This window comes from Ascaphus truei, chromosome 3, assembly GCF_040206685.1.
Source record: "Ascaphus truei isolate aAscTru1 chromosome 3, aAscTru1.hap1, whole genome shotgun sequence".
NCBI lineage: Eukaryota > Metazoa > Chordata > Amphibia > Anura > Ascaphidae > Ascaphus > Ascaphus truei.
The window spans coordinates 206673702-206700739 of NC_134485.1; the positions used below are offsets into that span (position 1 = coordinate 206673702).

Here is a 27038-nt window from a genome sequence, read left to right on the forward strand (position 1 = left end):
TAACTATTATAGATCTGTGTATAACTTAGCATGAACTGATTATAATGCATCGTGTACAATGTAAACATGCAATGTTATTGAGTGTCCAATTGCGGATGTCATAAAAAGAGGGAGGTCACAAACTACATGTAAACATGAAAAAAACCCAGCTACATTTACATCTGATCATGCGTTACACATTCAAAGCATTCTATAATGTATACCAACATTACTATACGCTGGATCTGTTAGATGTGTGAAATCTGTTACATCATATAATAAATTGAAGCACACTTAAGTAACATGTTTCATATTATGTGACCTCTTCCTTTAAGAGTTTACTATAGGAGTTTCCCTTGACACATCATAAAATTAAGACTAATGTGACACGCAAAACATCATAACATAGACAAGTACAATGTTCTGCCAATAATAAACGTAAGCGGTGACACGATGAAGTGAATCACATCGACACTGTAATGCCAAGCACATTTTTATTAGGAGCAATAGAACGTAAACACTCCTATAAAGTTATAAGTCCCCGCTCCATTGACTCCATTGATGTAGAGATGAGCTTTTTTTTCTAAGTGCCGTCCCGGCAACCTTGCCGATCCTTCTCCCCTCCAACTTGCCAACTTTAGTTGGCGGGACAAATTGCCATAGAAATCTCAATTTTTGAGTGCCGATCAGCACCGAAAAGCTGATCGGGGCTACTAGAATACAGCCGATTTCAAAAAGTGCCGAAAAGTGCCAATATGTGGGTTATCGGCAGCCGCATGCCGATAAATTTTTATCAGGAAGACAAAATGCCGATTTTGACCACTTATCAGCGCTTACTGAATCTCAAATGCAATTTTGGCAGGAAAATGCCGATAAAAGCCTTATCGGCGCTTACTGCATGAGGCCCTATGTGATAGAAGTCCTGTGTGTTGAAATTTAGATATATGTTATTTAATCAGGTGCAACACATTAGTTCAACCAGTAGAAGGGAGTTGATTTTATTACCTACCTGGTGAGTCTGTCATCCCAAGGAGCAGCGCTGATATCGATAATTTTTTCTTTGTTACTTCTGGATCGTGGTCACGCAGGAAGTGCGTCATTACCCTTTCAGGTATCACAAGACCAGGAGACATAGAGGGGAAGGACTCTCGTGAGCTTTGTGAGCTCCATCGTGGGCTGCTGCAATTGCGGCCGCTGGCCCCACATGGGAAGCGGGTCTGCAAGTGGCCCTTACCCCGCATCTTCAAAAGGTCTTTTTTCCTGCTCCGCACTTATATCTTATTTGGCTACTAGCTGTGCGGGTTAACCTTGAGTGGACAGACGGTTCCTTTGGATATCTACACTTCAGTGTCAGTCTGCACATCACCCTCCAAGAGTAGGTGAATGTATAATGTATAAGGCTGACAGAAAGAAATATATGTAAGTTTTATTATATTCACACCAGGGAATTTGTGCACCCACAGTTTACATCTATAGCAAGTTAACTATGATACTGGCTTTAGCCAGCTTTTAATTACACTACTCACAAAAGCATATGCTTTATTTAACCCCTGCAGGGCTTTCTCACATTTTTCACTAGTCCAAGGGACAATAATTACATATATTCAATGTAGTACCTGCAATTCGGTTATGCCTTGACGTTGGCCCTAGGATTATAACGCTTTGGCCAAAGGGTTTAACTAAATAACCCTTATTCACAAGCTCACTATTTTATTTTAGCTTAATTGGTAGGAGCGCAGGAATCGTTCTTTTTGTTTTTCTATATGTACGGCCTATCTTTTTACCAGCAACAATCTTCTATAGGGAGGAGTGCGGAAATATGTACACTCTCCAGATAGCACCTACCTCTATGGCACCAACACTGAAGCTTTTCCAGTCCTTCTGGAAAGTCGCATACCAGTCCATCTGCGCTATTGAGAAAGTCCTACTGCCTGCAGGGGATTCCTAAACCTTGCCATCCATGTTCACCACTCAGCGGGCAAGAGTGCCGTACATCATCTCCTTACTCACGAATGAGGCTCTGGCATGGGTGTCTCTTATTTCAGAGAGAGATGCATCCCATGTGAATGATTCTGTGGCCTTTATCTAGGCCTTTCAGAAGATCTTCGACACCCCAGGGCCGGTATCCTCCACCTCTACTTCGCTTCTCCGTTTTGGTTATTTCTCCTCAAAGCACCCGTCAACGGCTTTTGATTCCTGTTAGCTTGCCATGGGGATCTTCGTCAACGCATACACAGGCCTTTGTGGACTTGGGTGCTGCTGGCAAATCTGGTACAATACCAATATAGGAAATATATAATGTAATAGACAGCACTATATTAATCGGCCCTACGAAAAAATACTAGAGAGGTGGTACAGTGGGAACAAAAAGGAACCCTAATTCCCACAATAATGTAACCAAATTATACAAATGTTTCCCAGCATTCAGAGAAAGTATCAAAACAAAAGTAGTGTAGTAAATAAAGAGTATTTTACTCATATATAACATGAGACAAGGTAACACAGTCAAACAAACTATATATTCAAGGGCAATAATACAGCCACACAGGCTGATGTCAATGCAAAACACAATAGCATATACAAATGAGTAAACAATAAATATAAAAACGAACACTGCCCAAAAAAGGGTCAATCAAATGGTACTTATCTGGAGACAGAGTTGTGGGAAAAGGGAAACGATGAATGGGGGGGAGACCATGAGTAGAGATGGGCGAATTTTGGGATGAATTTAGATCCGCAGCAGATCGCCGGCAGATTTCAGCGCATCAATCTCAAAAAAGGTGAATCACGTTTTGTGTATTTTGTTATTATCACGAATACACTCCGCGGATTCTGCAACCTGTCGACGGATTTGTATAATCTTATCCGTAGATTCAGCAATCGTTGGCGGATTCTTAAGAATTCGAATGGAACAAAGAACGGATTGCTAAATCCACAAAATGGATTCTACAAATCCGTCCATGGGTTATATCCAATGGCAGTTTTTGATGAATCCACATGGATTAAAACCAACCAAATCTGTTTGCCGATTTTACACAGTGAAACGGATTTAGGCGGGGAAATGCAAGAAAATCTGGAAAACGGATTTGGGCGGAGTCGCCCATCTCTAGTTATGAGCACATGGGGATTAGAAAAAACTAAGGAGGGGGAGGAGTTAAAAAATCACAACAGAAGGGAAAAAACAAGGGGAAATTAAATAAAGGGAAGTGACAACAAACAAATTAAATAAGGGGGGCAACGTTGCGAGGCAGGAACCCCTTGCTCAGGCCCGTTCCCACAGGACAAATGCCTGTGGAACTTCCATATGTACGCCTCACAAATATTATTGTGCTCTCAATAATGAAAAAAGGCAAACAATAATACACCACAGGAACTCCAGCTTTAGGCACAAAGCGGTATCCACAAATGAAGTCTCTGTATCGCTGTGGGATGAGGAATGCCAAAATACCAATAGAGGGCACAAACCTTTCTGTACCATTTATTGCAGCTTATTTCTATAAATCAGTTTAAAAAAAGTTATTTTGTTGTAAAATGAATCTCAGAAAAATAATAATGAAAAATATGTTGTCATAACAGTTTGAATTTAGCTTCCCTCTAGTTACATTTTAAAGTCAATCCTGCCACGTTCTGCTATAATCGCTGTGCTGTTTTTTGATCATGTTAATCACCATCTATTCCTCTATCCTCAGTCACAGGCAAAAAAAAAATTGCTCTTCATTACTACAAAGGATTCATTACAAACTTAAAAGTTTGAACAACGCCTCCAAGTAACATGGGTGTATTGAAACAACTCTGGTGATGTGTTTATCAGAACTCCTGGACAAAAACAGATCAGAGGAGTTACATCACTTTGGGCTTCAAGTACTCAAATCTATCTCTCCAGTTTTGACATATGCACAGAGACTCCCTTTCTTTCTCCAGTCACATTCAAAAAGATAAGGAACATAGGATGAACTATAGTTACTTAGTGACAGAACAAAGAAGGGTCTTCTAAATCAGTAAATATTGCTACATGAAGGAACATTGGTTTAAACATTGATGATTGACTAAGAACATTTTGGACTGACACGAGATAAACAGGTGATTGCTATGTTAAGGAAATGTATAAAGATTGCGTTTTGATTTATAGAATTCAGAATCCTTTATCACCAAGCTAAGAACAAGCAAGCTAACGATTCTCCACTCTATAACTAAATTCTATATGCCTGAATGATGTAACCAACTGAAATTTTGCTGTGACAAATGTTTTCTATTGTCTCTGATTAAATTGAGAAAAGAACCAGCCCGTGGAATATTTAATATATATTGAAAGGTGGGACATTTATTTGCACCCATCTAATGAGCAAATCTTCAGTGTACATGAGCCTGTTATATATAGAAGGTAAAGTAGGTGGCTGCTCTAAAACGTAAGGATTTTGAGAAGCTGCCTACAATCATCATTGACCTACTTCTGCTTTTCTACAAACCTGTTCAGACCACGACATTTGGCAGCTTTACGCATATGAGAAGTAAAGGAGAGAGCTGTAACTGCCCCAAATCCATACCTCAATTTGGCTCACTTCATTCTTTAATCATCATGTATTTCCATGTATTTTTTGCAAAAGTACAAATAACACTGTACCTCCAAAGCTGAGAAATTCATCAATCACAGGATTACAAAAGAAACTTAAAAAGGGGGAGACATCCTAAAATGTAAGAAATTATTACTCAAATTATTTACGTCTTGCACAGATCTTTAAGCAACACCCATGATCTCCCCTACCCTCATCCCTTCCTAAACCTTCCTAACGCCTCTCCAAAAACCTCTAAAGTCACCCACTTCATAGATCCAATTGACATCACTGTCCCCACTGTCAGAACCATCACCATGCCACCAACTAGATTAAATCCAGAGACCTTACCCCAACCAAGCAAGCTCTTAAATGCTACCAACCCATAGCCCGGTCCATAATGTTCCCTCCCCTACCCACCAACCAAACAAGTTTTACTAACTCATGTACAGTGCTCTGGATAAGGGCGCTATATAAACGTTGTAATAAATAAATAAGAAAAGGAAGGCTCGTGTTAGGCAGCCTCATGATATGGCATATTTGTTATGCTGGAAATAGGAACATAAAAGAGAAGCACAGACACAGAATTTGATAGGTCCCGCAAAATGTACACATCCTGTCAATTATTCACATTTTCAAGAACATCACACCCTAATCACTCACAGACACAAAGGGGTTCTGGGGGGGGGGGTTGGGTGGTTCAAAATAAGGGGAACAAATGCTGATATATCCAGCTACATTCATTAACTAATGCTGGGTCACTTGTGAAATACTTTTGCCTTGATGCATAGACCACAATAAGAATATTGCCTCAATGTTACATTCAACTTTTATCTTGTATTTGGAAAGTTCAGACAAATCTTCCATTACAACATAAATAAAAATATCAATTGTGAGCACATTCACATGTCTCGAACAAGTCTGCAACCCTGGCTTTTCACCATTATTTCTTAGCATACAACAACGCTTCCACTGCAGCCAGGGATTCTGGGAAATTGCATGCAAGTTAACACACACAGTGTCACCTTTTGCTTCTTGTCCATTTTAACATGGACCCATATAAGCTTATGCCTTCCGTATTACACAGCTTTTCAGCACAGCCTAGGTCAGGGGTCAGCAACCACATGCAGCTCTTCTGGCCGGTCCTTGCGGATCATTTCAGGAGGCGCTTCCTACATTGTGCCTTCAGCGCCCTCCCCTGCTCGTTGGCGCTCTCCCCTGCTTGTCGGGGCTCTGCGCCACGGCACCGGAAGTGCGCGTAATCAGCCCCTGTCTGCCCAGTCTGCCTGCACCTCATTTGCTAGGACAGACCAGAATACTAAGTGCTGCAAGAATGTGTCTGGCGGATAATTATGTGGGGTTTATTTTGTGTGTGATTATACTGTGGGAGTGGGAAAGGGGGGTCATTTTATGTGGCATAATTCTGTGGGGATTTTTTTATGTGGGATAATTCTGTGGGGGTGGGAGTGGGAAAGGGCATAATTTTGTGTGGGATAATTCTGTGGGGGTGGGAGTGGGGAAAGGTGATTATTTTGTGTGGGATAATTCTGTCGGGTGGGGAAGGGGGATTATTTTGTGTGGGATCATTCTGTGGGAGAAGGTAAAGGGGATTATTTTGTGTGGGATCATTCTGTGGGGATTTTTTTTGTGGGATAATTCTGTGGGGGGTGGGAGTGGAGAAGGGGGATCATTTTATATGGGATAATTCTGTGGGGGTGGGAGTGGTTAAAGGGGATTATTTTGAGCGGGATAAATCTGTGGGTGGGGAAAGGGGATCATTTTATGTGGGATAATTCTGTGGGCGGTTGGGAGTAGGGAAAGGGGATTATTTTGGGTGGGATAAATCTGTGAGTGAAGAAGTGGGGATTATTCTGTGTGGGATAATTATGTGGGTGGTGTGTGTCATAATTGAGTGTGGGGCAAAATTGAGTGAGGGGGAAGAGAGAAATTGTGTGGGTAGGAGGAGATTGAGTACGAGACAGAGTGCAAGGGACGGGAGTGAGAGTGAGAGGGGTGGTGTAACAGAGGAAGGTGGGAGAGTGAGAATAAATAAATACACAGGACCAAGCATATTTGCATTTTTTGTCCAAGGGTTGAGAAATGACAACTAAAAACAGAAAGACAGAAGATAAACATCGAGCATAAAAGTGATTGAAGTATGTTTGGTGTAGGCATATATGAACATTAGCATACAGTATTAGTGTACAATATGTATCGTGTGTGTACAGGCTGTCCTCGGTTATCCGACACAATACGTTACTCAAAATGGCGTTGGATAGCGAAACGTTGTAAAGCGAAACACGTTTTCCCACAGGAACACTGTCTAAATGAAAGGTTCCGTTCCTGAAGGCATTTTTAACACTAAAATACACCAAATATTTTACACAGGCAATAAGATATGCAGCACACACATAAATTATATAGTGTATATACTGTATTATATATATATAATATAATAAATAATATATTATGTAGTATAATATAATATTATATATATGCTCTTACGAAGCTTTGCAACATTGTTTATGTGTATGTGTATATATATATATATATATATATATATATACACACACACACAAAAACAACGTTGCAAAGCGTCGTAAGAGCGTTGGATAAGCCATTTTGGCGTTGTAAAAATGAACATAGGTATGCATTGCATAGCGTTGGATAGGCCATTCGTTGTAAAGCAAAGCGTTGTAAAACGAGGACTGCCTGTATGTGCGTGAGTGTATTCATATTCATGCTTATGTTGCAGCTGTCTAAATATTTTGGTCAAATAAAAAAACGGAAAAAAGTCTCTTCTTCTTTGAAAGGTTGCAGACCCCTGGCCTAGGTTAAAGAAGTGTATCAGCCTACTCCCAGACAGCTAGTTCGACCTTTTGGATCTCATCAGTGTGAGGCTGGTTATACTGGCTTTGCAATTTGAAGTTACAGAATAACTAACTTTGCCTCTTCCTCACTAGTTTAACAGGTAAACATCTCATACATGCCCTCATTGTGTCCCATTGTGATTATTGTAATCTTCTATTGAGTCACCTGCCTGTCTCTCAATTTATGTTCTGTTATGCATTCTTCAAAAACTGTTGCAGCAAGAATCAGATAACACATCTTTGTGTTTCCCAAACATGAGTCACTGTTTAAATCATTTTGTTAAAGTTCTGCTCCTCTCGTTCTTCTTTTCTGTGTTGAATTTAGGGCAAAGGTTGCAAAGCCCCAAGAGATTATGTCTAAAATGAAAACCCTATTCAATAAAAAATTAAAACCCAATACTAGGTTATACTACATGCTGTGTATAATTAACTGGAAGGAAATATTCAAGACATACAACATAAAATAGAATATACACAAACTAATGCAGTTTTTTGTTTCTATAGTTTACTAAATTCATGATACATAAACAATGTAGATAAGGAGTGATACAGTCACACAAATTTAGGTTATGCAAAATGTATTGTGCCAAACGGTACAAGTTTCGGCTGTATGATACAGCCTTTGTCAAGGTGAGGGCTACAAATCATTATTATAATAATCTAGTCATGTTATTTTTGTATAGTTTGCATCCCTTTACATAGCAAAAAGAGAGACATTATCCCCTCCAGAGAAAGAGGGGATAAAAAGACCCAATTGTATGAACTCTAAAACTGCATGAATAGTAGTAGTGTCGTATCACAAGTTATTAAGATGACTCAGAAAGATATACTTATCTGATTATGGGTCCTGCATAGGCAAATGTGTGAAACAATGGCGGAGTGTATATAGTAACCCCCAAATAAACTGTGTAGATGGTTATATGAGAAAAATGAATAAAATGTACATGGGCCTTCCCTCCTCCAGCTCCCTCGCCTGGTCGGGCGGACAGGAGGAGGGAGCAGAGGGAGTGTCGGGCTCCCGGACCAGCAAGACCACTTCTCACGAGAGTTGGGTGTGGTTTGTTTTCTTCTTTGAAAGAGGGGGATCTAGCCTTCTCCAGAGTGGGCCACCTCCTGTAGCATTGCTTTGCCATGGTGACCGATGTCAAATGACGCCACAATGCCATATGATGACGCATTGCCATGTCACCGTGACATCACATGTGACCGTGAAAACATGACGCCGTGATGCTGCCGGAAGAGGGTCGCTCCTCCAGGGAAATCCCATTAACTTTTTCACAGGGGGGGCCCCACTGCTAGCATGCCGCCTTGGGCCCCGCAAAGCCTACAGCCGGCCCTGTGGTGTACACTGTGTACACCTCCATTACATTTGCATCCCAATCTGGTTCTGCCACCCAGAAGTCCCACTGACTCCTCAGCTAAGACCAAAGCCCTGCCCCATGCTGTGACCACTACCCACCAGCTACATTTTGGCCCCAAAACCTCCTGCAATGTGTTGTTGAATATGTCTATTCTATGTGTAACACACTTTCTGACCATGAATAGTCTTTTGGAGTCTGATCTCAGGTGATAAGTGCTGCAAGTGGTAGGGGTGAGGAGCTTGTTCAGGTAGCTGGGTAGCTTGCCCATGAAGAATTTAAAGCCAAGACAGGAAAGGTGAACTTTGCGCCTAGACACTAGTGTTGACCAATCTAGTTCTTTGAGCATTTCGCAGTGATGTGTGTTGTAGTTGCATTGGAGAACAAAACGACAAATTGAATTGTAGAGGGTGTCAAGTTTGCTAAGGTGGGTTTGAGGAGCCGAGCCATATACTATGTCTCCATAGTCAATAATTGGCATTAGCATCTGCTGTGTGATACGCTTTCTGACCAGGAGACTTAGGGAGGATTTGTTCCTGTAAAGTACCCCTAGTTTGGCATAGGTCTTGGTTATCAATGGGTATCAATGTGCATCCCGAATGTTAAGTGGGAGTCAAACCATAAGCCCAGGTATTTAAAACTAGTGACAGGTGTTAGGGTGGTATTAGCGTTGGTTCTAATCAGGAGCTCAGTCACTGGAAGCTTTACAAATTTAGTCTTGGTCCTAAATACCATTGTTACAGTCTTGTCAGTGTTTAAAAACAGTTTGTTTTGAGAAATCCAGTTTTCGAGTCTCAAAAAGTCAGACTGAAGTATGTGTTGAAGGTCAGAGAGGCTATGGCTGTGTGCATATAGGATTGTGTCATCTGCATACATGTGTATTGAGGCTTCCTTAAAAGCTGTGGGAAGATCATTAATGAACACTGAGAAGAGTAGGGGCCCCAGAACAGAGCCTTGCGGGACACCACAGGTGATATCCAGGGGGTTGGAGTTAGAGCCTGAGATGGACACATGTTGGGATCTTCCTGATAGGTAGGACTGAAACCAGTTTAAAGCATGTTTCCCTATTCCAGAGCTCTGGAGTTTGTTAAGCAGGATAGCATGATCAACTGTGTCAAAAGCCTTTGCAAAATCTAGGAATACTGCACCAGTGAGTTGTCCCCGTTCCATTCCACACTGGATTTCATTGCAAACTTTTAGCAGGGTAGTTACGGTGGAGTGTTTGGGACGAAACCCAGATTGGAATTGGCTAGGGAAATTTGTCTTGCTATAGAAATCGCTTAATTGGGAGTGGACACATTTTTCCATGACATTGGATAGAATTGGGAGAAGTGAGATTGGCCTGTAGTTTGAGACAGTGTTTTTGTCCCCACTTTTGAAGATTGGGACAACTCTGGCAGTTTTCCAGGTTTTAGGGATATGGCCTGCAGACAGGATAGAGTTGACTATGGACGCAATTGGTTTGGCAATGGCTGGGGCACCAAGTCGTAGGAACCTAGATTGTAGTAAGTCGGGTCCACATTGGCTGCTTAGTTTTAGTTTGAGGAGCGCTTGTATAATCTCCTCTTCAGATACTGGGCCAAATTGAAAATTGTGGGCAGTGTTGGGAGGGGGTGGGACTGTAGGGGTACTCCCAGGATGAGATTCAGGTTTGTGGTTTAGGCTGCGTTTCGCTAATAAGTTAGTGGCACACCCCACAAAGTAATCATTGAATGCATTTGCAATGTCAGTGGGGTTTGTCAGAGTACTATCCCCCTTAGTGATATTACTTGGTTGTTAATGGTTAGGAGGCTGGAATATATTGTTGATAACCTTCCAGAAGTTAGCTGGGTTTGATGTATTCTGGTGGAGATTGTCAGAGTAATATTGTGCTTTTGCATGCCTTGTTTGCCTTGTGCACATGTTGCGCATGCATCTGTAGTGATTGAGATCCTTGGTAGTGCCAGTTACTTTGTAGCTTTTCCACAAGGCATCCCTGAACTGGTAGAGTGCTATAAGGTCAGGTGTAACCCATGGAAGGTGGGCCCCCCGTACCCTTATTTTGCGTAGTGGAGCATGGGTATCGCAGAGTGTTAAGAACTCGGATTGGAAATAGTCGAGCGCAGAATCAGGGTCGGGAATTAAATCGATTCTGTGCCATGGGCAGTTGGTAAGGTCATCCAGAAACTGTTGTGGGTTAAAGTTTTTAAATGTTCTAGTGAGGAGAACTTTAGGGCTTGAATGGGGCGGTTTAATTTTTCTTACACAGTACACTATTGCATGGTCACTGAAAATATCAGGAAGGATGCCAGAGGATTGGATTCTGCTGGGGTTTGAGGAGAGTCCAGTCTAGCAAGGAATGGTTATGCGATTTCAGGGAAATGTGGGTTGGGAAATGAGTTGCGATAGGTTAAGTGACTTGAGTTGTATCTGGATTTTGTGGTTTTTAGGGTCAAGCCAATTGAAGTTGAAATCCCCAAGAACTAGCAGATCACTCTTCTCATTCAGAGAGGAAATGGAGCCAAGAAATTGGGTGATATCAGTCAGGGATTGTAGAGGGGCTTTAGGGGGGCGGTAGATGCCAGCAAGCAAGATGGGCTTAGAAAAGGGGAGGCAGATTTTGCCAACTAGAATTTCAAAAGAGGGTGGGCTTGGTGGGCAATTTAACAGTGTAAATTGTAATGTGTCTGCAATATAAAATAACACCTCTCCTCCTCTCTTTGACCTATCTCTCCTAAAAATGGAGTATCCCTGAATGGCAATATTTGCATCAGGGGTTTTAGGGGATAGACATGTTTCTGTAAGAACGATGGCTTTGGGTTTATGCATAAGGCACCATGCCCTTAGTTCGTCCAGTTTGGGCAGCAGGCTCCGGATGCTTATATGGGCGACAGATAGCCCTTTTTGGAATTGTAAGTCTGATTTTGTAGTCTATTTATTGGAGTGCCCATACGCCTCCAATATGTACAGTAGGAAGAACCATCAAACCGATCAGAACTGGTATTATAGAGCATTTGAGTAACATTAAGAGGAACATTCTCACACACAGGGGCGTATTCACTAAACAGTGATAAAATCAGTGAATTTTCACCCGTCTATGCATTTATTTATCACGCTGTAAGACATGAAGCCAAAAATGGGATTCACTAAGAAATGAAGACCATTTTTTAAGGCTGATAAAAAAATGCACTGTTGTCCGACCTGTTTTTTGTATCGGTACTATCGCGCTATAAATCCTATAGAAAATACTACAGCCCGTAAGAACTGCATGGAGACGCTGCGTCTCGATGCACAGCCCTTACAGGCGATGGTGCAATAAAAAAATTGATTTTGATAATAGTGTACTGTACATGAGCAGGGGGTCTCATGAGCTGAACCGCATTGGTTTCAGCCTCGGAGACCCCCTTCTTCCTGAGATACAGGACCCGTTATGGGGTGTCGGTATCCCCTATGCTTTTAAATCTCCCGCATCATGTGACCGGGGGATTTAAATCCTGTACTGGGATCCTGCACCCCATACCGGCACCATAAAGGGAGTGATGTCACATCCTTTCCAAAAATTTACTCTGTCACATGGTTTCAAACAACCAATCAGATTGTGGATATACATCTCACAATCTGATTGGTTGAAGTAACATGTGACGGCAGCCATCTTGGTTTTGGTGACGTCATCTTAAAGGGAAAGGAAGCACAGCCTTTCTGATTGGCTGGCTTCACTCCCTTTACATGATGTCACTACCAAATAAAAACATTACATGGTTATCCCAGCCAATCAGATGGCGTGGGAACCATTTCTCACTCAAATGTGAGATTACAGGCCATATGCATGCAGTCTCATTTGAAGGCAAGGATCTGAAGAGGCAACACCTCCCCTCCACCCCCCCCCCCCCCCCCAATGGACGTGTGATGCCAGTACCGATGACGATGAAGATAAAGAAGAAGAAAGAAGACTCCCAATTGGATTACAATTCACAGATGAAGATAAAGAAAGAAGAACGAAAGGAGAAAAGGACTTTGAAATTTTAACTTTACCTGAGGACCATGGCTGTGGAGGATCCTGGCTTTGTTCGAGAGCTTCCTGAGACCCCGGGAATCGGAGGGTGGAGACATCTAAAAGGTAAGAAAAACTTTGAATGTATGTTATTTTAATTATGCAGGTTTTTTCATTGTTTTTTTTTTTTATTATTATTTGTATGTTTTCATTGCCCATTGATTACCAATGTATTTATGTGTGCCCCTTTAGGGCTATACATACATACAGTGACAAGCAATGTATTTTTTGGCAAACGCTTGCCTTTATTTCTTTTAAATGCATTTTAGTTGGTTGCTTTTAATATTTATGCTATTTATTTTATGTTTTGATTTTGAAATATGGCATTTTTTTGTTGTGTTTTCAATTGTTTATTTCTGGGGTTTTTTGTGTTTGCTTTTTAATTGTGGTTTATTTTTGGTCTTTTGACTTTTAATAATGGTGTTTATTTGGAGTTTTCTTTTATTGATGTTTTTGGGGGTATTTTAATGTGTAATTCTGGTGTTTATTTGGTAGTTGCTTTATTGAATGATGGTAATTTTGTTGTGTTTACTTGTTTATTGTTGTTTATTTGGTGATTGTTTTTATTGCATTGGATATTGTTGTTTATTTTTTAGGTTGACCATTGACTGTCATAGTGTTAAATCATGCCCATATCATATGGGCATGATGTGCCACTGTGCCAATCAATTGGTTTATTGGCATTTCTAATGTGTTGATTTTCTATGTAATGTGTTTTATTTTGGGCCTGTTTTTTTTAGGTAATATAATAATATTAGTATATATATATATAATAATAATTTTACTAGGCATATAAACATTGGAAATCAGGGTACCTGGTCAGCTGTTTCTAAAGAAGTTAGCTAGTTACCCACCATCACAGTGTTTGCCCCAGCCAGGTGCTGTTTTTCAATGTACAGGACAAATTTCAGAACTGCGCTTCTCAATACAATGAAAGTGATCAATGCATATGTAACCGTCCTACTGGGATTACTATATTCAGGTAAAGGGTTAAATATTATGGGTTGTTGCAAAGTGGTGACCTTACCAATATTTGTTCCGAAATAGTTTAACAGAAGTTTAGCCACTTCCACATTCTAGAAGGTGTGTGCTCCAACATCTGCACATTTCCACACTACCTCACTGCAACAACTCCTTTTGAGCCAGGCAAGGAGGGGTTACACATGAAATAAAAAAGAATACAATATCATTATGTAGCAGGGTACCCCCTGGCTACTATTCTACCGAATGGGCTGGCAGTAAACCCTGGTATTTACATTCTTGCCAGTAGTTGGTATGGGGTTTTTCCCCTTCACCTTTGGTACTGCACTTGAGTGACAGCAGGGGATGGTACATCCTGCTGTAGCTGGGACAACGGGGTGCCCGGCTTCTGGCTGTACTTAAGGACAGGACTGCCCTAAATTTGGAGGTTGTTCCTTCCCTCTGAGGAAGGCAGGTCACACTAGTGGGTGACTGAGATTGGGGCCTACCCATGTGCTCTTCCCTATGGGGGGCGTGTGATTATACCTCTGCCTCCGCTAGGGAGGTTGGTAAGACTTAGGACGGCTGCGGGTGCCCTTGGCCTGTAGTGACAGTCCAGGGACCATCTCCAGTGAGAGCTTATCTAAGGAGAGTGTATCTGGCAGAAGACTGCTGTATAGCTGTTGTATTACTGCAAAGTGTGTAGTAATAAACCGTTCCTTTTTGCAATATACCCCCGGCCTGGTGTGTGATCTAACTGGGGAGGAGAGTACAAGTTTCACCATGGGAGATTATCTCCATACATCCCTGGAGCCTATGGCAGATGGAGACTCTGCACTGCTAAGTATTATCTGGGGTATGGACCCCAGAAGCCTGATCCTGTGTCCCAAAGTCATCACGGATGACTCAGCCCTCTTGTTACCAGCAGGTATGACCACACACACCCTGTGATGGCCCCTATCTGCGATTGGGGGGGGGGAGGGGGGAAACACCGTTACAATTAATAAATACTTCATGTGAAAAAAAATATCTCTAATACTTTCCCTGCAGCCTAGGTACTGTTATTCTCACCTAAGAGAAAAAAATCCGATGTTTTCTCTTCCTTTGAGCCTACATGAGGAGAGAGAGAGGCGTTTTATGGAGGAATAACGGAGTGGGGGAGTTTCCAGGAGTTTATTGCTTTCAAAATACCATGCTTGAACAAATAAATCATTTTGTGAGTTTATTACTTTGGAGTGGGGTAGCACATATTTTTCCAACTGGATTGCACTGTTCTATTTTCTCTTTGCGCCATAGGTTTCTTCTCTTTTTTTTTTCTACGTGTTTTTTCAATGAACTTCATCCATTATACTGAGTGTCCCTACTGTACTTTCTCTGTTTGAAAGCCAGTAGCCTGAGGCTGAAGTCTCACAGTGGTTAAAGTGTGATAGTACCAGTAGGTACAGAGTAGTACTATGTTTTTTCATTTACAATCCTACATGTTCATTAAATATCAATTAAATATATATACAGTATATATGTTATGTTGTATTCATGCTATAAGAGACATGGAGACATAAAAAAAAATCAATATCTACATAGCTTTGCTTCCTTGTTCAAAGGTGCTCCCTTGCAGGTAAGTACAATACCACTTTTCCTGGCTGTTTGACAAATGCACTTGGCAACATACAATGAATGGAGTTTAACAGAATGAAAGCAATCAACCATTAATATCTTCTCTATCATTATCATATTCGCTCAAAATGTTGACATTTGTATACAACGTAGTTATTTATTTTTTAACATTCTAGGCCACACAGGTCAAGTATAAGGATCACAACAAAAGCTCATACAGAATATACAGCACACACTACTTTTGTTGAAGGCTAGCACTAAGTTTAGCACAGAATGCGGCAACTCTTGCACATGAAGGATGGTGTGATAAAGGAATAATATTATAATACAACAATCATTTATAGATGCAATCAAATATAAAACCTAATTGGATAATACTTTAGTCGTTGTCATATCTTTTAATGGGTGACAAGACTAAATGTAATAACATCCTCATAAGAGCACTAGCATGTACAAAGCTTTCAAAACCTCACAGATTTCATCTAAATGTCTACTCATAATATATTTCATAAGAAAATACAAGAACAGGAGTAGAAAGAAAGAAATGTACAGGAAAAATTTCAAATCAATATGTTATTGATCAGATAATTGGTAATGCAGCCCAATTACCTCTAAATCACCATATCTGAGTCAATTTTCCCCAATGCAAAAAAATAAAAAAAATCCTTTAGAAGTGACAGTAACAGATATCAAATATATTATTATAACTATGCAGTATGACCCAGTCTTCATCCTCCGGAGGACTACATTTCCCAGCATGCCGTAGCGCTTAGGCGCATGCGCAGTGAGGCGCGGCTTGAGTGGCAAGTTGTTTGTTACAGTGTAGCACCAGCTGCTTTTTGCACTCTGGAGCCTCTGCTGCTCGAGTCTTCCTGAACTCATTCAGCCCCCCTCGTCCCCTCCCCAGTTTCTCCTCTCAACGCTTTTAAAATACCCAATTTTCTTTATTTTCTGCTCCTTTCATCCCTGCAGCTACCCCTGACCGGCTTTAAAAAAAAAAAAAAAAAAAAAAAAAATCTGCAATCAAGACCAAAAAAACACAACAACAACAACAATTATATTGACATAGATGAACTACAAATGAGAAGAAGAAAAAGATGGAACTGCATATTCTAGAGCACAGGCTAAAAGTAGCGAGTATAGCCAAGGAAAACATACAGCTGTTTACCTATGGATTAATCAAACTTGCTTTTTTATCATCCAAAACAAGGTAAGTGAGTGTGTGCACGGGCAGTGCTAGAGCACAACCCCATGCATTGGATCAGTTTCTCTGGCTGATGCCTTTGCACTGTAAGGGGGGGGGGGGGATCACACACACAAAAATAACCCAACTTCATGTCATTGGCTTGTTGTGTTTTTTTTTTATTTTCTTCTGTAGAGATCGCTGTTTTCCCTAATGTGGTTGTCATTAGGGGCTATTCATTAGGGGGATCGCATGCAGGCGCTGAATGAATGGAACAGGTGTTGTTTTTGTACAGAAAATAAAGTATTTCCAGTGTAAGTGTATATGAATCTGTAATAGGCGAGCTATCGATCTGTGCACACACAAAGGCAGAGCTGGAAGCAGGAGTCCTTGGTTATTTCAGGCAAAATCTGTGTGCTTTGGGTTTCAATGGCATATTGTTTCAAGCTGGTGTCTTGATGGGTAACCCCAGGAGTGCAGGAACTATCTTTGGGGTGGTGGTGGTGCTGCTGCACATACAAAATCAGTAACATACATTAACATAAAATAAAAATGTATACATGGGGGGGGGGATGTAGCCCCCCCAGTTCCAGCCCCCATGGGTGGTGACCCTTATGGGGCACCATGTAGCCCTTAATCCTTCATCTGTGTCCTTGTTATTTAAGGATATCGGTACAATGTGCAGTAAACACAGGATGGAAAGGAACAGGATTATTTATGCATTTTTGATGCTGCAAATTTTTGTTTTGGAGGCCTTCGGTTACATATAGCTGCTCTGCTACGGGGGGAGGGGGGTGTATTAGGGCTCCTAACTATTTTAGCTCTGCTGTTTTTTTAAATAAAGGTTATGAATCCTTGTTCCAATTATTGGAGACACGAGGTGACCAGGGCTGCATTGGAAAAAAGCAAACACATGGATAAAGTTTGCATATAGGATAAGTGGTCCCTTTGAAACAATGGCTTGGTTTTGATGAGGGGGAGTGGCAGCCTTATCCTGGGCTGTTGAAATGTGCCGAGATGTTATTTGGATGGCTGTTTCCCCAGTGGTTCAGCAGTGCTATTGTGTGCAAAGTAATTTATTCCAGACCCTTGTTTACTTTCTACCCCTGTGCACTGAGGGATCCCACTGTCTAAATCCCATGTGTGGAAATTAGGTATGTGACCGCCTGCAGCTCTGCTAATGACTGAAAGGGCAGTCAGTCAACCTGTCTGGACTGAAATAGTTAATTTCATTATTCAGTAATAAATGGTAAACCTATTCACTCCAGTGCCCGGTAGATTTCTAAATGAAGTGAGTGCATTTGCAATGTGCAATGAGTCTTATTTGTTGCAAAAAAAAAAGTCTAAATTATGATGCACCTTTTCTGCACCTATAAATAAGTGTAATGTTCCCTTTTAGTTTTTCTGCTTTCCATCACTTCCGTTTCTGATGCTATTGCTGCATGTCTGTATTAATGAATGTTTATGAAGCATCAGGGGTAAAAGAGAAAAAGTGGATGTTTGTATAGTAAAGCTGCCTCTGAGATTTCGGGGCCTACTTTTAAAACATGAACGCATCTAATGTACATTCATAGAAGTAAAAAGGGGAAACTTGCTGGTTATGAAGCCTTTTTTTGTGCACCCTTTTAATGGATAAGAAAATACTTATTGTGCTAAGATTGACCATCTGCCACCCAGTTTGGAGAGTATTGATGGGGACTGTTTATTAAAGTCTTGTGGCTGCCGAACTGATGTGGACAAAAATAACAAATGTAAAAACCACCAAAATTAAGTGGGTATTTAAAATTTTCTGTAAACAGTTTTTTTTTTTTTGGCCTCAGTTTTGCAAACAAAGACCTTGATAAACAGCCACCATACTATTGTATACCTTGTCTGGAGGTAATAATTAAGCAGTCAACTTACATGTTGTTATTGTTCCATTTATATTGCTTAGATAAGATGTCTTTGTGTGCACAGGGTGGCCTCCCTCCTTGCATCTTTGTGTCTCTGTGCCACCCCTTCACCCATGTGTACGACGATATCTGTTGATAATCTTGGGACTTTACAAGCTTTTGAGATATCTTGCTTGGCCAAGGACAGATAATAGCCATTTCGGACTTTGGGACAACAAAGAGGATAGATGGTAGATTGTCAAATGGATAACCTGTGCACAATACCATTTATTACAGGATTTCTTTGGGGTGAACGACCTAACATTCAAGCGTGAAAAATAATAAAAAGCAAGAAAATGTAGGTATTATGATACCTATCATTGTACCAATAATTTGTTAATCCAATAAAATGTATTACGCTCCCATTTTTATTACCTTTTTATATTCCCGTTGTTATCCTTGTATTACACTTTATTGTATAACCCTTTTAGTTGTTTGCCATTGTGCCATTGTAGTGAAGAGATATTGTGCAGTAATATATTTGCAGCTGATATAAAAGTATGCTTCGCATGCCCCCAATAACTGCAACTTTGAAATTACTGAAGCACTTTTGTTTAGGTACAGCGTCTCCGCTTCTAATGAAATCAGTCGGTAATGTTTTTCAGTATAAAGCAAATACATACTGCTTTAGTTAGGCCTTGGCTGGGGGCACATACCCTGTTGTGTACGGAGCTGTAGAGATTTAAGCGCTCATACAAGTGGTAAAATGTACCTCTTAAACTTGATGGCATCTTTCCAAAATTCTCCATAGCATTGCATAAGTATTTGTCCATACATATTAACAGGAGTCATTTATACTGCCATTTGTTGTTGTCCTGTTTTCATTGTTTTAGACGAATAAAAATAAATATATATATATATATATATATATATATATATATATATATATATATATATTATATATATGATACCGTTCTGTGGCTAACGAAATGCTTTTATTTGTGCAAGCTTTCGAGATACACTGATCTCTTCCAACGGTGTTGCAATGAATGAAGCAGGCAAGGGTTTACTTAAAAACAGTGTATTGTGGAATGTTATCTGTGCTTATCCCTCCCCCTGTGTAGATGCGATTTATGACTTGAGGTGTTAAATAGTCCCTGAATGTTAGGTGTGTGTGTGTGTGTATGAATGAAGAGCCCACAGTGTATACAGCGCTTTACAAGAGGTGTGTGTGGAGTGGGAGTATATATCAATGGTGTGGGTAGGTGTGGAAATGTGAGAGGGTGTTGCATTACTAAAAATCTGTGCAGATACTATGTGGTCGCTATTGGTATATAGGGATGGAATTAAATAGAGTAATATACACGTACATATACTCTACATCACTAACATTCAGGGACTATTTAACACCTGAGGTCATAAATTGCATCTACACACGGGGGAGGGAGAAGCACAGATAACATTCCAAGAGACACTGTTTTTAAGTAAACCTTTGCCTGCTTTATTTATTGTAACGCCACCGGAAGAAGAGATCAGTGCGAAAGCTTATCCCTTCTTCATTTTGCAAAGCCTGTATAACCAACCCCACACTGAGGAGACCCATTAAGGTCGAAACAGCTGTCTGTGGGTGGGTTAACTGGCTATGCATCTTAACCCACGCTGTGAAATGCAGCAAGCTTAAACGTATAGGGGACCATGTTAAATGGTTTTGAAGCAAAAGGTGGCACTGTGTGCTCATTTGCATGTCATTTCCCAGAATCCCATGCTGCAGTGGAAGCGCTGTGTGATAAAGGTGAAAGGCAGGGTTGCAGACCTGTTTAAGACATGCAAATGAGCATACAGTAATATTTCCATATCTTAAACAGGTCTGCAACCCTGCCTTTCACCATTATCACCCAGCACACAACGCTTCTACTGCAGCAAAGGATTCTGGGAAATGACATGCAAATGAGCACATAATGTGTCACCTTTTGTCTGAAAAACCATTGTTATATGGAGCCCATATAAGCTAATGCTAGCTGTTAACACAGCTTTAAAAGCACAGCATGGGAATCAGATGCAAAGCCAGAGAAACAATTCACAGACATGTTTCAACCTTAATGGGTATCATCAGTGTGAAGTTGGTTATACTGATGGCTTTGCATTTTCAAGACTGTAGGGTTTACCATGACGTTTTAAATTATGGTGGGTGAAAAAGGCAACAAGAAGCCTCCACGTATTGCATATAGCAAATGTGTGTAAATTTGCTATATGCAATACGGTGGAGGTTTCTTGTTGCCTTTTTCACCCACCATAACTTAAAAAATATAATATATATTTGTGTGTGTTATAGATATAGATATATTATACACACATACACTCTCAAGCAGTAGATTTAGTGTTTTCTCTATTTTCTATGTGAGTGGCAGTCTGTCTCGGACACCGGTGCACACATAATGCGACAACATGCCAACTAAGTTGCAAATGTGGGGGCCAACATCAGCTGTGCCAACTACGCCCAATTACACTTAAAAGTAGTATCCGGCTTACATTGTTGTCGGACTCATGGGCCCTTATCATATATGATGTTAACCCACTTCCTTGTACAGAAGAGTTCAGTTCCACTCAAATGAACTGGATTAAAATCCACTCCAGGATTCAGAAGCAGCAATATAGCACAGGGGTGCGCAAACTTCTTGAGCCGCGCCCCCCCCCCTCCCCCCTCTAATGACTCGGCATCAAATGACGTTGCGGGTCATGTCACATGACCCCGCCGCCTCATTTGACCTGCGTTGCCTTGGTGACGGGTCGCCGACGACCCGGCAGAGAACTGGTAAGTGAGTTACAGAGGCCTCGGGACCTCTGTAACCGCCCATACCCCCCAGTTTGCGCACTGTGATGTAGCATATTGCATGACTATTGCTTTTATTGTGACTTCACTATTGGACTAAGTGGGACTGCAACTTTACATGTTTAATTAGGGCAAATACTGTAGGCCCAGTGCTTATGTGTAGCTTGTGTTGTCAAAAAGTTCTGATGTTTATTTGTTACAATTACAGTAATAAAGCGAAAAAGGAATGTTATGTCATGTCATGTTACGGGTGTAGTTTAGTCACATAAAGGCATACCCCGGTTTAAGTACACTCACTTTAAGTACACTCGCGAGTAAGTACATCTCGCTCAATAGGCAAACGGCAGCTCACGCATGCGCCTGTCATCACGTCCTGAACAGCAATACCGGCTCCCTACCTGTACCGAAGCTGTGCGCAAGCGGGGAGACTATAGAGCCTGTTACAAATGCGTTATTTACATCAGTTCTGCACGTATATGACGATTGCAGTACAGTACATGCATCGATAAGTGGGAAAAGGTTGTGCTTCACTATAAGTACATTTTCGCTTTACATACATGCTCCGGTCCCATTGCATACGTTAATGCGGGGTATGCCTGTACCTACATTCATTACTACTGTATTTTTAACTGGATGAATGCAGTTTTTGGTGGAGCTATGTTTTTAAGACTCTGTCCAAACTAGAGCCAATAGAAACAGAGGGGCCTATGCAGAGAGCAGCGCTATTTCGAAATTCGTCATTTTTTGGAGAAAATCGCGCAGAAAACAGCAGAAAATGGCGAGTTCCGAAAAACGCGCCAATTTTTATTTTCTATTTGTAAAACTCGCCTCGCGGCTGGCGAGAACCTCAATCTCGCCAGTTTTAAAAATATCCTAATGCAGAGAGCCGCGAACGGCATCTAGCGGCTGTTCGCGCCAATAAAATGGCGCGATTGTCTCCTTTTTGCCTCGCCAGAAAAAATTGGCAAGAAGCTGCCGCTCGCGGCCATTGCAATGGGAAAAAAAAGGCGCGAATTTGTTTTTACACGTTTCTGAAGCGCGCATCTCGCCAATTTAAACTCGCCACACGCATTCATGTTAAACATAGCAGAATTCGCACTTTTCTGCATATGGAGAATAAAACTCTCCAAAAAAGCTACTTTTTACTAAATTCGCCATTTTTAAAATTCGCTGCTCTCTGCATAGGCCCCAGAATCTGGAAATGTATGAGGTGTTTGACTTTTAAGTGTGTGTATCTATCCTATCTATCCTATCTATCCTATCTATCCTATCTATCCTATCTATCCTATCTATCCTATCTATCCTATCTATCCATTTTATGTAAAGCACAGCCCTTAGACATTACAGGCAAAGTGAAAGTCCCCTTGATGTCTCCTTTATCTGTTCAGATGAGAATTATAACTCTGGAACTCGATGCAAACGTTGAGCTTGAGGCACAGGCCTCAATTTGCCTCATTCAACCATAGAACCTCAATAAACCCACTAGAATCTCAAATTCATAAAATAGCCACTGATATGTTAACCAGAGTAACATAAAATTAGCCATAATGCAGTCCTGGTGTTTAAAGTGTGCTTTCTCACCGAGCACCCAATACTTGTTTTTGTTCCATGTATAATAGAACCAGCATTATTTTTAGATTGTTAGGAGACTTGGAAAATGTTTGTGTGTTACTTATTGTTCCTCTTTAATTGAGGGACAATCACGTCACTGCTGTAGTGCAAATATACAGGCACATTACTTCAAAGTATAATTGTGTATGTATTTATACAGAAAACTGAACCCACTTCATAGGTAGCAGTCCACTAATATACTGAGAAACTGCAGACTCCCAGCAGGCTTTCCCAGTGGAATGGGACTAAAACCGTCCAAGCACAGGGTTGAAACTTCACCACATATTGAATATTTGCCATAAAGTGCAACAAGAATATCACGTAGCTAGTAGAAGACTAGACAATCCCACGCGACGCCTCTCTGCTCCGTACGAGAACTAAAGAAATAACACGCCTGTACCTGCTATCCGATGTCTGTTATGTCAATGGCCACTACCCCCAGCCAGTTCCACACATACCATGGTGTCTTAATAAAACCCTGCTATTGTCTTGCACACCAGTCGCCCGCCCGTAAAGCCCTGCAAAGAATGCCCCCAATGCGTCGAACAGTTGCAAGTCTCCATCCCACGCAGTCTTGCATTCCAATTGATCGGCAGTTAAAACGTGCCCTTCATAAATCCTCCTTGGGGCCTTTTCACGTGTGTATGAAATTATTCAGTAATCTAACACCATAAGATGCCATGGCTAGCTGTATAGAGAGAGCCTGCCCCCTAGGGAAAATCTGCACCGTGACCACCAAATGGCCCACCAGAGACTGGAGCGTGTTAAGCGCCCAATTTTTTACCCTCAAACCTGATGTCATCATGGCCCACAGCATGCTCAGCTTCACTATATCCTATAACTTGTCCCCAGTATCTATATCGATGCCTAGCAAAGCGCTAACCGCACAAGGGGCCTCTGTCTGTTAATGAAAATGTTCAGAAGTGCCTAATTTTCACCAATTGCGTGTACAGCCCAAACGCTCCCGGCTCCTTTGAGACTTACCCTAAAAAAGGGGGGTACCCACCAATCTTGCCATCTCGGAATAACCCATGTTTTCCTGTCATCTAACAGATTATAGGCCTGAAACGAATATCTTCCCTTCTGATATTATCCCCATGGTTCCTATACCTGATTTTTGCTATTTTTTACATTTCTGTATTAATACACCATAATTGGATCAATGGGTGACTCCGAAGTATATAAACTGCTGCCATAATAACCCTTCATAGCTCCCCGTATTCAGGTATAGGGATCTAAACACTGAATCTTCTTCTGTCATATTGTGATGTTACAATTCAGGAATGAGGCAAAAACACAACTCAACCAAGGCAGAGCTTTTGTTAGTCAGTGTCAGACAACTAATTTAGGGCAATTTTTTTTTCTTCTCCCCTCTGCGATTGAACCATCTTTTACCTCCACTTGTCTGGTTCAACACTGCCAACCAGTTCTATGAGCCACACACTTATCCCCAGTGGTGTGTCAGCCACTCATTGCCTCTTTGTACCCCAATAAATGTGTAACTGACAGTGTTAACCCCCTCTGTCACAAGCCTTAATAAATGCTGACTTTTAGGGAGTCAAAAATGTTTGGTTTTGTGTTTTCTGTAATGGAATGTATTGTACAATGAGGTCTATAATTTCTTAAATACCCTTGTGTTTCTTACAAAATTTTTCCCAGCCGGAAGCAAAGATTACTATTGGCTTGAAGTAAGAGCTTTGACGAACTCCAATTTAGAGTTGAAATGGTCCAGGCAATTTAGCCAGCCAGGTTCCCTTCACTGCTTAATGTTTTAAAAGCCTTGTGCTCTACTCATCACGTTGTATTTTCCCACGTCTGTAAGTACCCATATTGTACTGGACTTGATTGATATGCTTAGTACCTCCTTGCTAATGGCAGGGGTGGGCTTCAAATCCACGCCTCCTGAGCGACTTGAGCCTAAATCCTGTGCCTTATACCAGGGGTGCGTAAACTGGGGGGCGCACGATTTTCCAGGGGGGATGTGGCTGTTACAGAAGCCCGCGCTCTTTCCCAAGGCATCTAATTGCCAGGGGATCGCGTGAGGCCTCTGCAACTTCCCTTACCTTGTCTTTGGCAAAGCACCGTCAAATTACGCCGCAGGGTTATTTGACGCATAAGACAAGGTAAGAAGGGGGAGTGCAGGCAGGGGGACGCGTACTGAAAAGTTTGCTTACCCCTGTTTATACTGCTCAGCCATGTTACCTGCAGCTTCTCGTTTATTGTTGCTTGCCTCATTGAAAAAATAACTAAAACAAAATGGCCACTCACTTCCCTCATTTAAAAGCGCAGCTAATTTAATAACCATGTTATTTCACTCTAGGACTTGCATTAATATCACCAGCTCTTAGCATGGGGCTTCCTCACTAAAATAGATTTACCAGATCTCGTCTTTCTCCGGAATCCAACCTGGCGGTTAGTAAAATTGTATTTGGATATTATGCATGAAAAGGGGTCATAAGCCAAAACATTCTGAGCAAATTAGCTCTATAGCACTGCCTCTACTTTTCCTGTGAGAGACCTTGTTAACATCCCTTCCCTTAACTGTAAATTCAGGACTGTGGCATATTGCAGAATATCTGCCTCATGTCAGCGCAATGAGGGACAATGTTGAAACAAAAAAGATAAAATGGCTGCTCATTGAGGGATGGAGTATACCTCTGGTTGTAGTATTGTCCAGATAGTTGTATTTAAAGTTTAGGCGAGGTCGCTGGCAACATGGCCAGTGATGTCAGAAAGGGGGAAGGCAGAGGGACGGCGAAGCACTCCGATTGGCCAGAAGGGGAGACCGTAGCTGAAAAAATCAAATAACAGTGACTACCAGATTTGGTCGCGCCGTCGCATGCACTATAAGCGCTGACTACGGCGACAATGCATTTGTTTTGACGCGACGTCGCCGGCACTAAGCGCAGCCTTGGACCTCGTCCAGGGTGGAAACGGCACAATGGCGTTCCAGCGCTGCGCCCTGCTCGGCTGTGCTTTTCCTGGCCGGCTAGGTGCGTGCGTCTGGGGGCGCGGCCCCAACGACACAGCTGGTTCGCCCTTATTGGGGCGAACCACTCACGTGACGCGCTTGGGAGCAGCAAAATCAATTTTGCTTGCTCGGAAAGCGGCTGAACGCCTAGCAGGCGCGTGAGCGCACGCGCCCGCTCAGCACCACTCTGGTCGAGGCCTTACACTACAGTGCTATCAGCTACAACTCAGACTGCACATCTTAAACCACGGGACCCTTGTCTCGCCAACAATACTGTAATGCAGGGGAGCACAAACTTTTTCCCCTGCATCCCCCTGCCAGCAGTTCCTCTCTCTCTGCGCCCCCACCCCTCTTACCTCGACGTCACACGACCTCGCCGCGTTGCCATGCCGTCACGTCTAAGAAGCCACCGGAGCCAAGGTAAGTGCAGTTTATAGAGGCCTTCGCCGCATCCCCGGCACTTAATTTAAGTGCCTTCGGGAAGCGCGTGGGGCCTCTGTAAACCCCGCGCCCCCCCAGTTTGCGCACCGCTGATTTAAACAAAGTTTGTGTATGCAGTTCATGCTGTTTCCCTTCCTCTCCCTGTCCCTGTCAGAGATGAAGTGGCATTCATTTGTGTGCTTAAAACAAAACCACAACTCCAATGCCTGATTAATAAATGTAGTCCAACTACACACTGACCCAGTGGTCAAAATGTAAATAAGGGATGGAGCCAAAAGACAATATAGTGAGATTGTCAAAGCAGCCATTTTGTGTAAACCTTTCGCCAGACAGATAAAGTTCTGCATGCAGATGCAACTGCATCATACTGAGATATAACACTACTGAATATTACCATGTGAACATTTCAGTGAATAAAGCCTATATATTCTTGCATATCATGCCCCTGGGAGTAAATAATATGGCACCTTGATTCTTTATTTAGCAATATTACAAGTATAGCCCATAACTATAGAGGCATAAAGTGTTGTATCATATTGTCATATTTCTCAAATCATAGATTCTGCGTGTCCTTTATTTGAAGCCTGTCTTAGGCTGAGGCCCGCTGCGATGGGCGGTGCATGCGCGTGTGCCCCAAGTGTGCTGGTCCCCGCTGCCGCCTTCCGACAGGGCTGACTGCGCGCTGTGACGCGTCAGCCCGCTGGAGCTGCAAGCACCTGGTGGTTTGCCGTGCTGACGCGTCACGTGTTGCGGCAGTCAGCCAATGAGGA

General features: G+C 41.9%; 1 protein-coding gene across 2 annotated transcripts in view; it reads left to right on the forward strand.

The window, feature by feature from the left end:
* Nucleotides 1-16177: 16177 nt before the first annotated feature.
* The window catches only part of CASTOR2 (cytosolic arginine sensor for mTORC1 subunit 2), a 256646-nt gene continuing 245785 nt past the window's right edge, over nt 16178-27038 (forward strand). The window contains exons 1-2 of one of the 2 annotated variants that reach the window (XM_075589965.1): nt 16178-16571; nt 18713-18773. In XM_075589965.1, coding sequence (XP_075446080.1) covers nt 18772-18773 — 2 coding nt within the window. In that variant the 5' untranslated portion in view covers nt 16178-16571; nt 18713-18771. The remainder of the gene's footprint in view (nt 16572-18712; nt 18774-27038) is intronic. The other variant, XM_075589962.1, reaches the window with a different exon arrangement.